Genomic DNA, 16,332 nt, shown 5'->3' on the forward strand with positions numbered 1-16,332 from the left:
TCATGATGTGGACATTGTCATGAAGAGATGTAAGACCTACATATCACATACACAGAACATTGATGATGTGTTGCACATATGTATTTGACATGCATACATGCAATTCAGTGGCACATAGACACTACAGAAACTCACATGACAAATACAAGATGAGATAATTCTACATTACTGTAACAACTTTCAGCAGTAAGTTCTTGTGTTGTACAAGTCTCGCATACTGTGGACACAGTTGAAAGGAATTAACACATTGTACTTTAATCATGATCAGATGATGCTGTGATTACGTGTGGATGTATCCTGTGTAAACACAATGATCCCCTGGGACAGTGGCCAAGCATAGGAGAATGATCTGTGAAGTGGTCAGTCACACTACTCATGTTCCTCACAAACACTGCTATAGTTGCACTGTAAGCTAGGATCATAATGTGAGTGGTCTTGTCTTTTGTCTCTGTCCCATTTGACATGTGCTTAACTCCATCCGCACAGGGCACACAGGATGCCATTATTCTTACATACATTGTCTGACATGATGAGTGGGCATTGCATGTACGTCTGAGCCAACACCTGACCGAGCTGGACTGACACATTGCATGCCCAATACAGTGTTGTATGACTCGGGTGACTATTGCATGAATGCGTGAGCCAAATCCTGACTGAGCTGGACTGACAGATTGCATGCCTAATACAGTGTTGTACGACGTGGGCGACTATTGCATGGACGCTTGAGCCAACTCCTGATCAAGCCGGACTGACGGATTGCATGCCCAATACAGTGTAGTGTGATGCGGATGAGTTTTCAAAATACGCCTCTGCAACATCCTGACCGATCCGGACGAACTGATTGGATATTGGTCGTCATGGTGACAGAGGCGCATTTTGCATCGTGCACGATTCGCATGCGGTACGAGTCGGTTCTGTTTTGACACAAATGTATCAAAAACATAACTTTCAGGATGCAGTTATTTTGAATGTTGCGGTAGGTGTGTCTGATTCATGTAATCTCATGGATTGGACTAATTCATAGGATACGACTCGGACTGTGACCTATTGGTTTTGACACATAGGTTAGAATAGGCCCCTGCAGCACAGAAATACAGTTGTCTCTTCCCCTAAGAGCTCCCTTGACTGCACTACATGCTTCAGCTCGACATCTCTCTGCTACCACTGCTGCGGTCTATCTGTATCCTCTGGCTCCAATTATGGCACGTACTGTGGAGAGGGCCCCAGCCTTCACAGAGGAGGAGATTCAGGCCCTGCTGGACGGCCTCCTTCCACAGTACAGCAAGCTATATGGGAAACTAGGGGAGCAGGTGAGTGTGCAGGCCACATCCTCTCTCATTGTGCATGTTGTCTGATTATCACTAATAGCATTGTGTGCACCAGTGAAATAGCATGCTCACTGAGTAGTTTTTACCCACAAAGTGTGTAGGTACCCGTAGTGCACAGGTACTGTGCTTGAAAAGTGTTGTTTAAAAATGTGAAAATACACATGTACTAGGTCTGTGTTGTTTATGCATGAAAGGTGTCCATCACCATAGTTGCACAACCTGTGTAAATCAGATGACCTTGTGAAAACTACATGTATATACAACTGTGTGATGTACAAACAGGTTGCATGTATAGTTACGGTCTTTTCACTTTGTCATCCTCACAGGTTGATGGCCATCAGAAACAGGAAATCTGGCTGACCATTGCATGGGCAGCTATATCTGTGGGGGTCCAGAGGCGGTGCATCAGCAACTTCCAGAAGAGGTGGCAGGAACTACAAGGCTGGACCAGATGTATTGCTAGAGTCCAGCTGAAGCTGTCGCCTCCTCGCAGTAGGTGCAAACACCAGACCCTGACCCACCACATGCGCAGGATCCTGGAAGTGGTCTTCCCTGACCTGGATGGGCTGTTAAAGGCCAGAAAGCAGCAAGGATGGGGAAAAGCATGCCTTGTCTGTGAACTGTGTCTAACATGATCTTTGCATTCCTTCAGCTTGGTTACGCTACCACAGTTTGTCTGTCTGCTTGCACTAGGATCATGTGCATTAATTCTGTAATGGCCCTTCCTCATCTGATATACAGGTGTGTCACTTTCAGTCAGTGTCATGTCTCACTTGGGGGTGGGGGTCCTGCTGTTGTCCATGGTGGATGAGGGGAACAGCATCTGCTACCGGCAGAATGTATTTGCCTTCATGAGTAGGGGAATTTATAGACATGTATCTGCACATTGACAGATTTATGACATACACTCTGTGGGGACATAAATATGTAACCTAGTTGATGGCCTGTCTCAACATGTGTGTCTGGGGTGTTTCCCAAACACACATGCAGCAGGTGTTACAATGTTGTGGGCTCTGAAGTATGTACAACATGTGTGTCACACATGAATGGACACATGCCTACTGTTCAGGCTAATCCCATGTTGCACATGGACCAGGTCAGGGATGCCTACTCCGGACATGGCGTACACTTAGTTTCCTAATCATGTGTGTCAAAGTAAATGTAATGCATTGTGCAATGTGCAATCAGGTGTCAGCCTCTGTCTAATTGTGGAGTGGGCTAGCTTTTTAGACTCCTGGGGTGTCAAATATTTTTGGGTGGGCAGCCAGCTGACATGTGGCTGTTGGATCTTGACGATGGGGTCAAACATAGGTGGGTAATCACTTGACTGTGCCTAATGGTGTATTCGGATTATAAGTGCAGGGAGCTATACTTCATTGTCATCAAACTGTGATGTGATCATGTTGACAAACTTGTGCTTGCTGTCACTCTACTGTGGCATTTGAATGACGTGGGATCATCAGTAGCCTTACGATGTGGGTAGCAGTGGGGCAACATGTGCACTTGACAGATGCAGGGCTGATATTCCCCACAAATACATGATTGAGATACAGTGCAGACTGTTGCTTTTGTGATGCACTGTCCCGTGACAGAAGGCAGCAATGACTGATTACCCAGAGTGCCCTGTTGCATGTTATTTCATTTGCAATCGTGTATTCTGCTGTGATGGAAGTTTTCATGCATGCACTCAATTGTGGCATCGTCTAGTAATACATGAGCACATCATGGTGTCTGGTGAAGAAAACATATCCATATTACTGACAATGACTTTGGCCATCCCTTATCCTGACACATGTACAAAGTCAGTGGCAGGAGATGGTATATGTGTGTACTGACATATTTCCATCACAAATCCTACAGTCCAGACAACTGTCTATGTGATGCATGTGTGCACATATGAGTAGTGGCTGGCTACATGCACCAGACTGATGTCTCCATGGGCAGGTAGGATATGGGGGCATTGTTTACTGGCAGACTGACATGTGTGTTTTAAAAATATGTGTCAGCACTTTAGATGATGTCCTGCAAATGATGCACACATGTGCGCTGTAATGTGCTGGACTGACTGTGATGTGTGATGACAATGCAGGTGACTGAGGTTTATCTGTTTACCCTGTTGATTTGCAGTTACATCTACGGCCACTGGAGGAGACAGCTTCACGGACCATGAGGATCAGCAGAGCCAGACAGAGTCTGCTGCAGAGGATTGGGAGGGACCCAGTGGCATGGAGGGTGAGGGGAGCCACACTGAGGAGACCTCAGCTACTACCACCTTGGCTGCGGAACACAGCAGCTTCAGTGATGACTCCCTTGTGGATGTGGGTGTCAGCAGACCCAAGACAACAACTAGTGAGTCTGGCCCCACCACCACCACCATATCCACCCTCCAACTGCTCCCATCCCAGATGTCCTTAGAGGCTCCCGTGTAAGGGAGCATGTCTCCTTCGTGCCAGGCACTGCACCTCCTGCCCCTGTCTCCACTGCTACCCTGAGTGTGGAGTCTGTGAATTTACCTAAACAAATCCATGTAGGGTAGACATCAATGCCGAGTGTCCTCCATTCTCACACCAGTATGTTGACCCAACTGGTGTCCTACATGGAGGGCATCTCATCTAACATGTCTGCCCTACATTGGGCCATTCATTCCATGGCCTCCACACAGATGGCAGCAGTGTCCCTCCTCCAACAGGCCATCACCCCTGCTACCTCTGCCACATTCACAGTCACCACTCCCCTGCCTGTCCAACAAAAACACACACACCCGCACTTGCACGCAACACATCACCCAAAAGCAGCACACGGTCACGCAAGCCAAAATCTGGATCCACAAGCACGCACACTCCGGGAACTAATGGAACACACACAGGGGATGGGTCACAGACATATATACAGGCATCCACAAGCACTCCGCATTTCTCAGATGCCTCTCGCCCCAAAACACCTTCCTTTGCCTCACCTTCTACCCCACTTCCAAGCAGCTCTTCCTCTGTGACCATGGCCTCTTCCCCACAGATCCATCTGCTCCAAAGTACAAGGGGAAGAGGAAGTCAAGACCAACAGAGGGGAGTTCCCCAGCAAAACGGACACCCTCCCCCAGGCGCACAAACACTGAGGCCCCCACTCGCAAGTCTTCCCGGACCAGGAAGGGTAAGACACCGCCTAAAACACAGACTTCAACCTCACACTCTCCATCCTGCAGCCCCCAGGACACCAATACACAGGTCCTACAGCCATTCCCTGCAGCAGGTTCACCCACACACCTATACCGCTTCCCCAAGATGCTTAGGCCCTCACCCCCTTCCACATGCTCTTCCACCCCCACCTCACATGCTCAGCCTGTCCCTGCCACTGGAGTGGAGACTGTGTCTCCCCCCTCTGTCCTGCCTACCTCATCTGAACCCCATTTCACTCCTCTTGATGTTGGCACTGCAGTAGGAGGCACATCTCCTGTCTGACCTGGGCACTGCAGTTGAGAGCCCATCCACCACATCTGTCCCGCACACTGCAGTGGTGCTGGAAAACACCACATCTGACTTGTGCCCAGCAGTGGTGACGACACCCACTGTGTCCGACCCCTTTACTGCAGTTGCTGGCATCACTCCTGCACCCACCACACCTCCCCTGCCCCATTCTCCTGTGCCCTGATCCTGTCCCTGCGGTGCCTGGCCTGCCACTATGTATGCCACTCCAAGGACTGAGATGTCCCTGGTCTATAGCAGTGCAGGTAATACATGGGTGACACGTTGTCACATGTCACCCTGGTAGGACTCTTTGATGGACTGGCCATTGGCCTTTTCACATCGTGGCATGAACATTTATATATATTTTATAGCTGAATAAAGCCATTTTTTGTTATCCAGTGGTGGTGCATCTGATGTACATGATGTTGATGATGTGTATCAAGGACTTGCTGTTGTAATGGTGTCTGTATTTGTGCATCTGTAGCACTAAACTGTTGTGTATTTTCTGGGCCATTGGCAGTTTGTATTTTTTTATGATTTACCCTAGTGTCCCTGCGTCTCCTGGCTCATCAGCCTGCACATTCATCATGTTTTAGTATGTACCATTGCTGACATGGCATGGAACTTTGTCACCTGACATCTACATTCTCCACAGGATTCCTTAGTGTGTGTGCCTGTTGGTGTAGATATGTGTGTATTCATCATGGTGATCACTTTGCGCATTGTCTAATTGTACACTGGAGTCATTGTCAGGGATCATGGCCATTGCTTGTCTGTACAGGGCAGAGGGTGTCCTTGTGATACACACCAATATTTGCCTCACAAAATCAATGTTTGTATGTGACACAACCACTACATTGCCACAACATTGCTTGTGCAATTTGAACATGGAATCATGCATGCTGTTTTGGAGATGCTGCTATTTTCATGTACACAATGACCGTTTGGTCACTGTGGTGATGGGAGGTTTATGTCCCATTACCACAATGATCATAAGGTGATGGATTGGTGGACCCCACATTTACCTTTTGGTCACTGTAGTGATGGGGGTTTATACCCCATTGCCACAATGATCAGTAGATGCAGGAATTTTGAACAACACAATCACCTTTTGCTCAATGTAGTGATGGAGCGGGGGTTTAGAAACCATTACCACAATGATCAGTTGATGCTGGATATTAGTGACACACATTTACATTTTGGGCACACATGTGTCAAATAGTATGCCCACTGCCACAATCTGTGTTGTGAGCCTTTTTCACATACAAACATGCAATGTTGCAGAAATTGTAGTCAAGTCAAGTCAAAACCACTTTATTCGATTTAGTTAAAAATCATAAAAGCATTCTACAATCACATCACAGGAAGGGCAGTACAAATTCATAAGCAAATACAAAAAGCATCAATCAGTGATAATTTCATAAAAATACATGATATGAGGAAACAACAATAATAATTAATTAATATACATTATAAAAGTACATCATAAAAGAGAAAATACTCAATAAAATAGACATTTAAAATGAGAACAACATCCATTTCATTTATCTTCACAAAACACTAATATTTACATCTTTAAGTCTTTTCCTCCTGATCCTAACCGCAGCAACAAGATAATTGGCCACGCTAAACATGGCCAACGTAGAATCCATTAGTTGGAGGTACAGGAGAGCAGGTTTTGCCTGAAGAAAAGCTTTTTCCTTCAATAATGGTACAAGGTATTTCTGTCTGGGCTCAATAAAGAAATTACAAAATAGCATAAAGTGCATATTATTTTGAGCAGAAAAACTATCACAATTACAGACAGGGGCATCCTCCTCCTTAAACCAACCGTGACTATCACACAAAACTGTATAAATCTGGTTAAACCGAAGTTTAACCAGGAGCCACCTACGAAAGGGGATAGTGACGATAGTAAGGTACGGTTGGATGGTAAGACGCGTAATGGTCAGGTAATGGGCTCTGACCGTGGGCTTGAGTAGTTGGCATTCTTCCCTCTCCACATTTTTCCTTGTTATAAAATTGGCCTTCACCCAAACCTTTCGTAGGTGGCTCCTGCAGAAATGGTAGAGGGGGTGGTTTGCTTAGTCACCGTGTGTGTATCCTGGTGTTGATGGGAATCCTGCCCCCCTATGAGTGGGGATGGTCGTATTGATAGGCATCGACCCCCAAACGGGTGGACAATACTGTTTAGTGATAGGCATCCACCCCTCTTTGGGTGGGATATGCTGTGAGTGATAGTCATCCACCCCCCTTTGAGGTGGACAATACTGCGAGTGATAGGTATTCATCCCCCTTTGTGGTGGACTATACTGGGAGTGAAAGGCATCCACCCCCTATGGGTGGGATATGCTGTGAGTGATAGGCATCCACCCCCCTATGGGGTGGACAATACTGTGAGTGATAGGCATCCACCCCCCTCTGGGGTGGTCAATACTGTGAGTGATAGGCATCCAACCCCCTATGGGTGGGATATGCTGTGAGTGATAGGCATCCACCCCCTATGGGGTGGACAATACTGGGAGTGATAGGCATCCACCCCCTATGGGTGGGATATGCTGTGAGTGATAGGCACCCACCCCCTATGGGGTAGATAATACTGGGAGTGATAGGCATCCACCTCCTATGGGTGGGATATGCTATTTGGGATAGGCACCCACCCCCCTATGGTGGTGTTTCGTTTCGTGTACTCATGACATTTTGGTGTGTTGTAGGTGTCTGGCTTGCCTTCTGCGTTGTGCGCGTCGGTAACGATGGGCGTACAGTATGGGGAAGACATGCGTGATTGGATACATGGCTACTCCATCTGGTCCCCGTTGATTGTGATCTGGCACGACTCGGAGCTTACATACGCCTCATTCAAATGCTGTGACGTGCTGGAGGCGGCGCCCTGTCTGACGCGTATTGAATACGTATCGTACTTGCGTATCCAGAAATTGGTTAGGTTGCGCCTCCGTACGACTCGATTTCCATATTTCCTGTGCCTGTTTGCTACTGACATAGTGCACGAATCAAAGGGGACGATTCGGTTGGAAATTTGCCTGTTATACGCATCGTAATTGCTAGTTTGAATGAAAAAGCTCTAGATACGAGTCGGACATAAGTTAAGCCTACGAATAGCATTGGGAAGGCACTTTTGGGGACATCGGAATCAACCCCATTGTGTCAGACCTGATAGATCTGGAACTCTTTTCCACCCCCTTGTGGTGCTGTTCAGACACATGAACGATGTTCCAAATAAGCTGATTGTCGTCACTTGCAACAAATCATTCATTACATTTACAACAAAGATTTTTGGATAAAGTTTACCCCATATCTCATACACACTCTTGCTTTGCCTGCTTCTACCAGCATCTCTCAGCTCCAAAGTTTATTCCCCCAGTGCTGGCATTCATCAGTAGCACAGCATGGATGTCATGGGCCCTGGTGCAAGCACAAAAATGGCCCTTTGACGTCTGTTGTGGTAGTAAAATATAGCAATTATCAGGGTTACATGTGCCGAAACCAAGCTGCACCTGACTGAAGAACCTTATCCATGGCAATACCGGTCTTGGGTTGCGCGTGTTCTGGTTCTGGGAGGACCTGACCTGGCAGTACAGGCTTAACTGTTCCTAATGGGGCAGGGTCAAGACTGAGTTTCATATGGCTGGGTGTAAACTGAGGTGATATGATGTGCAAAACACAGAAGGACTGGGATGTTAGCCAGAGTAACTACCAGTAGCTGAGATTAATTCAAGCATTCCACCCATTGCTATACTTCAGTCTGTCACATATTTGCCATTTACTTTGTGACAAATTTTCCATGAAATGTATCACTCAATAATGTCATGCAATCTGTTTTTTCAATATGACCTGAAGAGATTGTGCTACACGCCATGAAGGCAATCTGAACATCCTACTGTGTAGTGAATGTGCAACTGGCCATGAAAGCATATACCAACTATCTGGCAACATAAGTACCAATGGTATGGTATATACGGTCACACAGAACTAACTCAATCCCATCCCCTGGTGGCAGTGGTAATTTACCAGGGTGTACAATTCTTTCCACCCGGGAAAACTACATGGGGTTAATATAGTAACACCAGAATCCTGGCCCCTTGGCCAGTGCTATTTCACTTGTGAGTGCAATATAGAGTACACCTAGCTGTAACAGAATGCAAGTTTCAGGGAACAGAGATGTGCCACTAGGAAGTATATTGTGAAGTGAACCCAGTAGTGATAGAATCCTAGCCCCTGGCGGCAGTGCCAAGCTACCAGGAAACCACACATGGAATCAAAACAGTCCTAGCCCCATAGGCACTGCTAAGCACGCAGCAGTTACCCAGAGTGCTAGTTGATTGCAAAAGAGACATGGAAGATGATCTGGGATTTAACCTTAGAATTATTCTGTTATTAGGTAGATGCAGTACTTGGCTCAGGTGAATATAGGAGTGTCTGTAAGAGGAATGCATTACTTTAAGAGAAGAGACAATGAGGTAGTAAGAGGGGAAAGGACTGGAGTTGGGGCCAGAGGGAAGTTAAGGTTGTATCATAACCGCAAGCTTCAAATGCCATTTGTCCCTTTGTCATCAAATGTTGGCAGGGTCAGGCATATTTGAGACTTTGTTTGCCGGGGTCTACCAAATAGAGGAGCCACTTGTGGCATGCACTGATTGAAGACAGCAAGGACAAATGACAAAGATAGTCTTCTGAAGTGATGGAAGAGCAAAACATGGCATGCTCTGGTTATAGGCAGCAAGAGAAATTTCCAGTGGATCTACCAATGAGGAAAAAAGGATTTTTGGGGTTATGAACAGATGTAATACAGGTAGTTTTATTGTTAAATTGGTTTACTTTAGCAGGCTTTATCTGGATGGCCCAGAAGGATTGTCTTTAATAGGTCTTGAAGTTGGTGGAACTTTTGTGTTCTTCCTGGGAGTTATGTGACTTGCCATTGCAGGAGCAGGGACTCTGACTCAAGTCTATGCCAGGCTCTAACAGGTCTAAGATGCCTGAGGCGATAGGATGCTTGAACTTCCCCCACTCCCAAATATCAACTTATGGCTGGAGGCATACAGTTCATCAATTTTTGTGTAGAGAAAATTAACCATACCCAATTTTTGTGAACCGGTTCTCAGAGCTGTCCCAAACATACCGAATCTTCTGTACCTGAATGAATCGAACCTGCAGAAACAAACATGACCTTATTAGACCACGTCATTTCACCACAGTTTGATCATATAAGAGAAGGTTACATATACAGTGTTCCAAATATCCTCCTTCTAAGAATTACTCTTAATGAGGATTCTGTTAAAAGAAAAGGGTGCTAGAAGAAATAAGTTCCGCCTACTTATCCCCCCTGGATTATTCATTTTTGGACACCCTGGTTTATGGTGTTTCGCTGTGAATGAGTCTCTCTACCAAAGTATCAGTCACTATAAGCTCTGTTATACTTGAATAGGGATTGCAAACCACAAATAACTATTTCATGATAAGACCCAGAGCAGCTAGGGTAATATGCTCTGGGCTGCTTGAATGTTAACACATGCACACACTTGTGTGCACATGTGTGCGGGCTGTGTTTAAGACTACCCTCAAACTAGGTCAAGGACCTGTCCAAAGGTAGCCCATACCAAATAAAAACCTTCATAGATTGGTGTGGACCAGTGTAGGCTTTATAATAGTATTTATTATGCAAGAATATCGAGTCAAGAATATCGATGGTGCAAAAGTTCGAGGTACGATTTTTTGTTGCATAAATATCGACTTAAGTGTAATGTAGAAATAATGATTTGGTAAAATCGATGGCAAAAGTACAGGTGTAAATAATATCAATTTCTTTTTTTAAAGTTATTTGTATTAGTTATTTTATAATGTACAATTAATTTTTTTGCTAAAATATTTGTTTTTATTTTTTAATATTTTTTTAGGAGCGTGATGTTGAGTTTATAGGGGATAAGGGTGGGGAGTAATTTAAAAAATTTGTGGTAAATATTTACATTTAAAAAAAAAATTATAACATTTTAGGAGCAGAATGCTGGGTCTATTGGGTATAAGGGTTCGAAGTTATTTAAATAATTTGGTGTAAAATATAACTTGGCAAATGTTTTAAATATTTGGAGAGTGGGATGTTGTGAATATAGGGGATAAGGGTAGGGAGTAATTTAAGAATGTTTAAAAAATATATAAATTAAAAAATATATATAAGAAATAAATTAAAACATTTTAAAAAACAATTCTGAAAAGTTACATTTGTTTTTAAATTTGAAATTAATTTTGGTGCTAGTATTTAGATGTGAATTGTACGGAAAAATGTAATTACATTTTAAAAAATTCGTACAATGTATTAAAAATAATAGACTTACATATTTAAATATTTAATTTTCTCAATATTTTTAATGTAAAAAGTGTTAAAAAGTTGGATAACATTGAAATATAAAATATTTATGTTTATTTGTAATTTTATAATGTAATATTATTCATTTTAGTTTGTTGTGAGAAGTGGTGTTTCAAAATTTTGTTTATAAATATTTTGTATACATTTATCATGAAATATTTGTTTATTTGAATTTACTGAATAATTAAATAAAAAATGTGAGAAATTATAAATTTTAAATATACATTTTGTTACAGTTGGGAAATATTATTAAGTGATATTTTATAAATAACAAATTATTTGAATTTATAATTTTTTTTTCTTTTATTATCCAGCACTTTTATTGAGTTTTGTTGAATTTGGAGTTGGAATAGTAAATTATTATGATTTAGTATCCAGAACTTTCTCTGAGTTTATTTTGTTTTGAGTTGGAATAGTAATTATTTTGGTTTTATTATCCAGCACTTTCCCTGAGTTCAGTTGGTTTTGGAGTTGGAATAGTAATTTTCAGGGTTTTATTATCCAGCACTGTCCCTGAGTTTTGTTGGATTTGGAGTTGGAAAAGTATATTGTTATTGTTTATTATCTAGCACTTTTCAGTATTTTCGTTCCTTTTGGAGTTGGAATATTAAATTATGATGGTTTATTATTCAGCACTTTCCCTAAGTTTATTTGTATTTGGAGTTGGAACAGTACATTATTATGGCTTATTATCCAGTACTTTCTCTGAGTTTAGTTTGTTTTGGAGTTGGAATAGTAATTTTGTTGGTTTTATTGTCTAGCACTTTCCTTGAGTTCAGTTTGTTTTGGATTTGGAATAGTATTTGTTTGGTTTTTATTATCCAGCACTTTCCCTGAGTTCAGTTGGTTTTGGAGTTGGAACAGTAACGGTTTTGGTTTTATTATCAAGCACTTTCCCTGAGTTTTGTTGGATTTGGAGTTGGAAACATAAATTATTAGGATTTATCATCCAGCACTATCCCTGAGTTTAGCTGGATTTGGAGTTGGAATAATATATTGCTATGGTTTATTATTCACCATTTTCCCCACGTTTATTTGCTTTTGGAATTGTAAATTATTATGGTTTATTATCCAGTACATTCTCTGATTTTAGTTAGTTTTGGAATTGGAATAGTAATTTTTGTGAGTTATTATCCAGCATTTTCTTTGAATTTAGTTGATTTTTAACTTAGCAATAGTATATTTTTCTTCTTTATTATATATTATCATTTTACAGTTTATGTATATATTGAAATAAGTATGGAAACATAAGTTTTTTTATTGGCAACATTTTTATTTGCAAACTCATGTTTTTTTTATTCACAATTACATTGTTTTTATTTTGTTTTGTTATAAAACCTATTATAATATTAAAAACAAATCAGAAATTTGGATGGTATTCAAATTTTATTATAAAGAATAATACATATATTTAACATTCATTTTTTGTGTTCAATTGTAAATTAAAAATTATATTTTCACATACACATTTTTTTACAGTTTAGCAAAATGGTAAAATTTTTGGTTGTACAATTATATAATAGTAAAGTACAATATGTTTAGTTCTTCTTTCATTTTTATTGTTTATTATTTTTCATGACAAAAAAAGACATTTGTATACATTTTTGGTTACCGCTTTATTAACACATTTTACATCATTTCAATTTTTTGTGAAACTATATAATGTGTATTTTACAAGGTTATATTTTCTATATTTTAATTAGTATATTGAATATTATTTTTAATAAAATAAGATTTAATATTTTAACTAATTTACACATTTAAAAATGTTTTATTGATCATTTTGCAAAATTAACACACATAAAAACACGTGGGTGCAGCAATGGTACGTATATTACAATCCATTCACAATCAATACAAAAATCAGCTAATGCATCACTGTTACAAAGAATTAATGAGGCAAAACATCAATAAACCAATATCTCCTTCAATGCAGAACCAGGACCTCTACGGCTCTGCAGGCATATAGTTCATCATTAGCAAGCATAGAAGACATCATCTTCCATAGGGCATTGGGGTCGCACTGAAACAAATATCACAATAACTCCATACAGAATCATTCAGGTTCCTTCCGGGATAGCATATACACAGTGTAGGGATGTCTTGTGGTCTCGATGCCGACGGTAATCCCTCCTGATAACAGATTAATTGGTCCCGGCAATATGCCATATCCTGCAACCAGACCTTAACCTCTGGTACCCTTCTCTTTCCCCAGCACAAGGCTACCCTACGCTTGGCCAGCTGCCGGGATAACACTACCAATTTGCGCGCCCTCGGAGGTATCTTGGATACTTTTCCTAGCAAGCATAACCTGAGATCACAGTCAATCTGAACCTCAGTCATGGCAGACAATATCTCTGTCACACCCATCCAGAATGTAAAGATTCTGCCACAAGCCCATGCCAGATGCACAAAGTCAGCACCCTCCACCCCGCGTCGCACACAGCAATCTGTGTCTCTCAATCCATACTTATGTAATTGTGCAGGTGTTTAGTACCACTGGTGAAGATACTTATATTGTATTAATTTGAAATTACCGTTGACAACAAATCCGCCAGTCATGGCACAACTTTCAGCCCATTCTGCATCTGTTAATGGTTGTGGAAGACAGGCATCCCATCTGTCCCTAGACCGCGAATCTACCTCGCCTTCATCCAACTGTGAGGTATGATAGAGGCGGTAAACCAGCTTTGTACGAGTGTTAGTCGTGTACAGCTGCTGCAAGGCTCCTAGAGTAGCCAGTTCTTCAGGAAATGTCGGATAGTGAGTGCGCACGGCAGCCCAGAGCCTTGCATAAATAAAAGTAGCCATAGTCATATTCCCTCCTCGTTCCAGAAAACTGTGCAGTGTAATAAAAGTCCCCAGTTTGAAAACATCCCCCATTGCCTTAACACCAGTCGTGTGCAAAGTCTGAAGCGCCCCTTTTTCGCTCGACACAGACATACCAGCATGATGCAATAAAGGAATTGCAGGGGCGTAAAATGGCAAACTACCCGCACGCTTCCCCAGTTCGGACCATGCTTGTGCAGTGCATTGGACCGTATCCACCTCATCTTTCTCGTACACAGCGTGTGGGTTCACTATCATGGACTGTAGGGGAATTGGATGGACCGCGCCGGCCTCAACCGCCACATGCGGCGTGTATGGTGGAGCCGTTAACCAATAATAAGCAAAGTGTGCTTGTGCGCACAAATAGTATAAATGCATGTCCGGGACCGAGAACCCTCCCAGTTCATAAGGTTTTGTCAGTATGTCCCTAAATGTGGGTTTTTACCTCCCCAGGCAAGTGTGATCAGGAGGGAGCGAAGCGCCTTAGAAAGTGGGTTTTCAGGGTGATTGGAACATTAACAAATAAATATAAAAACTTAGGCAGCACCACCATTTTGATCAGGGCTACCCTGTCAGCAAATGACAACGGCAGTTTAGTCCATCTGGACACCTGGGGGTCCATTAGGATGGCGGGCGGAAACAGTCCGCCCGCCACCCTAACGGAGATCGTGACCGCCCGCCCTACGGGACGGGGGTCCCGACAATGGCATTAGGATGCGCCCCCCACAGTGGCAGGCGCATTCCTCAAGTTAATATTGTGGCTGGCGGTGCTCACTGCACCCGCCCGCCACAATGTCCAAAACAAATGCATGCATTTGCATAACCGAGGCGGCAGGCACCGCGCAGTGCCTGCCACTGCGATTATGAAAATGCAGGGGGGTACCACAGGTACCCCCCCGTGTGCCACCCCCCTTTGCCCGTCACTCTGGGGGCCCACAGGGGCCCCCCCGAGTGAACACCGCATGCCTTTCCGTGGCGGCATTGCCACCCCGGAAAGGCATTGACAAATGCCTATTCTAATATTGCTGGCGGTGTCTGATAGACACCGCCACCATGTTCTCCCTTTTCCGCCCCGGCCGCTATGCGACCGGGGCGGAAAACAGGCGGGCAGTGTTTTCCACCGCTGCGGTCCCCTCCGCCATCGTAATATGGCGGGGGGAATGCAGGGAAGGATGTCGGTCGGATTGCCTCCGCCAGGGTGGCGGTGGCTACCGCTACCCTGGCAGAGGCATCCGCCGAACATCCTAATGGGCCCCCTGGTCTTCAAGTTTGGATATAGCCACCCCGTAATTAGACTGAACGATTTCTTGTGGGTCCCTGTGTACCCAGACACCCAGGTACGGTACTGGGTCTGCTTCCCATTCCAACGGGAAATCCAACTCAAACAATTTGGTGCTGTTCATGAGCGGTATTATAATGGATTTGTCTCAATTTATAGCTAATCCTGAAAACCACTCAAAACGAATATACTCTCTAATTACCCCTTCCAAATATTGTTCCGGCTCCCTAACGTATAGGACCATATCGTCCGCGTACATGGAGACTGCCAGTGTCCTCCGATAAAACCGAAGAGCCGATGCAGCATGCCTCTGCCTCAAAATACACGCCAACAGTTCCAATATAAGAGCAAATAGCAGAGGCGAGAGCGGACACCCCTGCCGAGTGCCGCTCTGGATAGGATAGGCCCCTGACACCCGCCCGTTAATTCACACCCGCGCCATGGGGTCCATATAAAGTAATTTGATCCAAGCAGTAAACTGATAAGGGACCCTCATTCGATGTAACACTGCCAACATGTAACGTCACTCAATCGAATCAAAAGCTTTGACAGCATCCAATAGGACTGCTGCCGCCACCAGATTAGGCTTGAGTAAATGCAGTGCCGCAAACAGTGCCCTCAGATTGTGTGTCGTGGAGCGCATAGGGACGAACCCCGACTGGTCAGGAAGTACCATTACAAGGAGCTAGAGGCCTAATCGCGTTGCCAGAACTTTAGCCAATATTTTAACGTCGGTATTCATCAGAGATAATTGTCTATATGACTCACATTTAACTAGCGACTTGCCCGGTTTTGGCAAGGCAACAATTAGCGCCTCACGCAGCATTTCCGGCAGCCACCCTATCTCCAATGCCTCTGCAAACATTGCCGTGAGGTGAGGTAATATCAAATCAATATATTCTTTATAAAATTCAGCGGGAAGGCCATCTGTTTCCGCTGCCTTTCCGTTAGGTAGCGCGCAATCGCATCTTTAAGCTCGCCTTCCGTTAAGTGATGCATTAATAAATCCTGCTGTCCCTTCAATAACCATACCAAGGCCACATCGTCCAAATAATG

The 16,332-nt window shown here is 43.5% G+C and overlaps 1 protein-coding gene across 1 annotated transcript in view; it reads right to left on the bottom strand.

Annotated features, from left to right (window-relative positions):
• The window catches only part of LOC147684247 (putative cation-transporting ATPase 13A4), a 446,726-nt gene that overhangs the window by 321,592 nt on the left and 108,802 nt on the right, over window positions 1-16,332 (bottom strand). Inside the window, exon 4 of the mRNA XM_086944647.1 lies at window positions 9,885-9,955. Within this exon, the coding sequence (XP_086800773.1) occupies window positions 9,885-9,955 (71 nt within the window). The remainder of the gene's footprint in view (window positions 1-9,884; window positions 9,956-16,332) is intronic.

This window comes from Lissotriton vulgaris, chromosome 11 (assembly GCF_964263255.1).
Source record: "Lissotriton vulgaris chromosome 11, aLisVul1.2, whole genome shotgun sequence".
NCBI lineage: Eukaryota > Metazoa > Chordata > Amphibia > Caudata > Salamandridae > Lissotriton > Lissotriton vulgaris.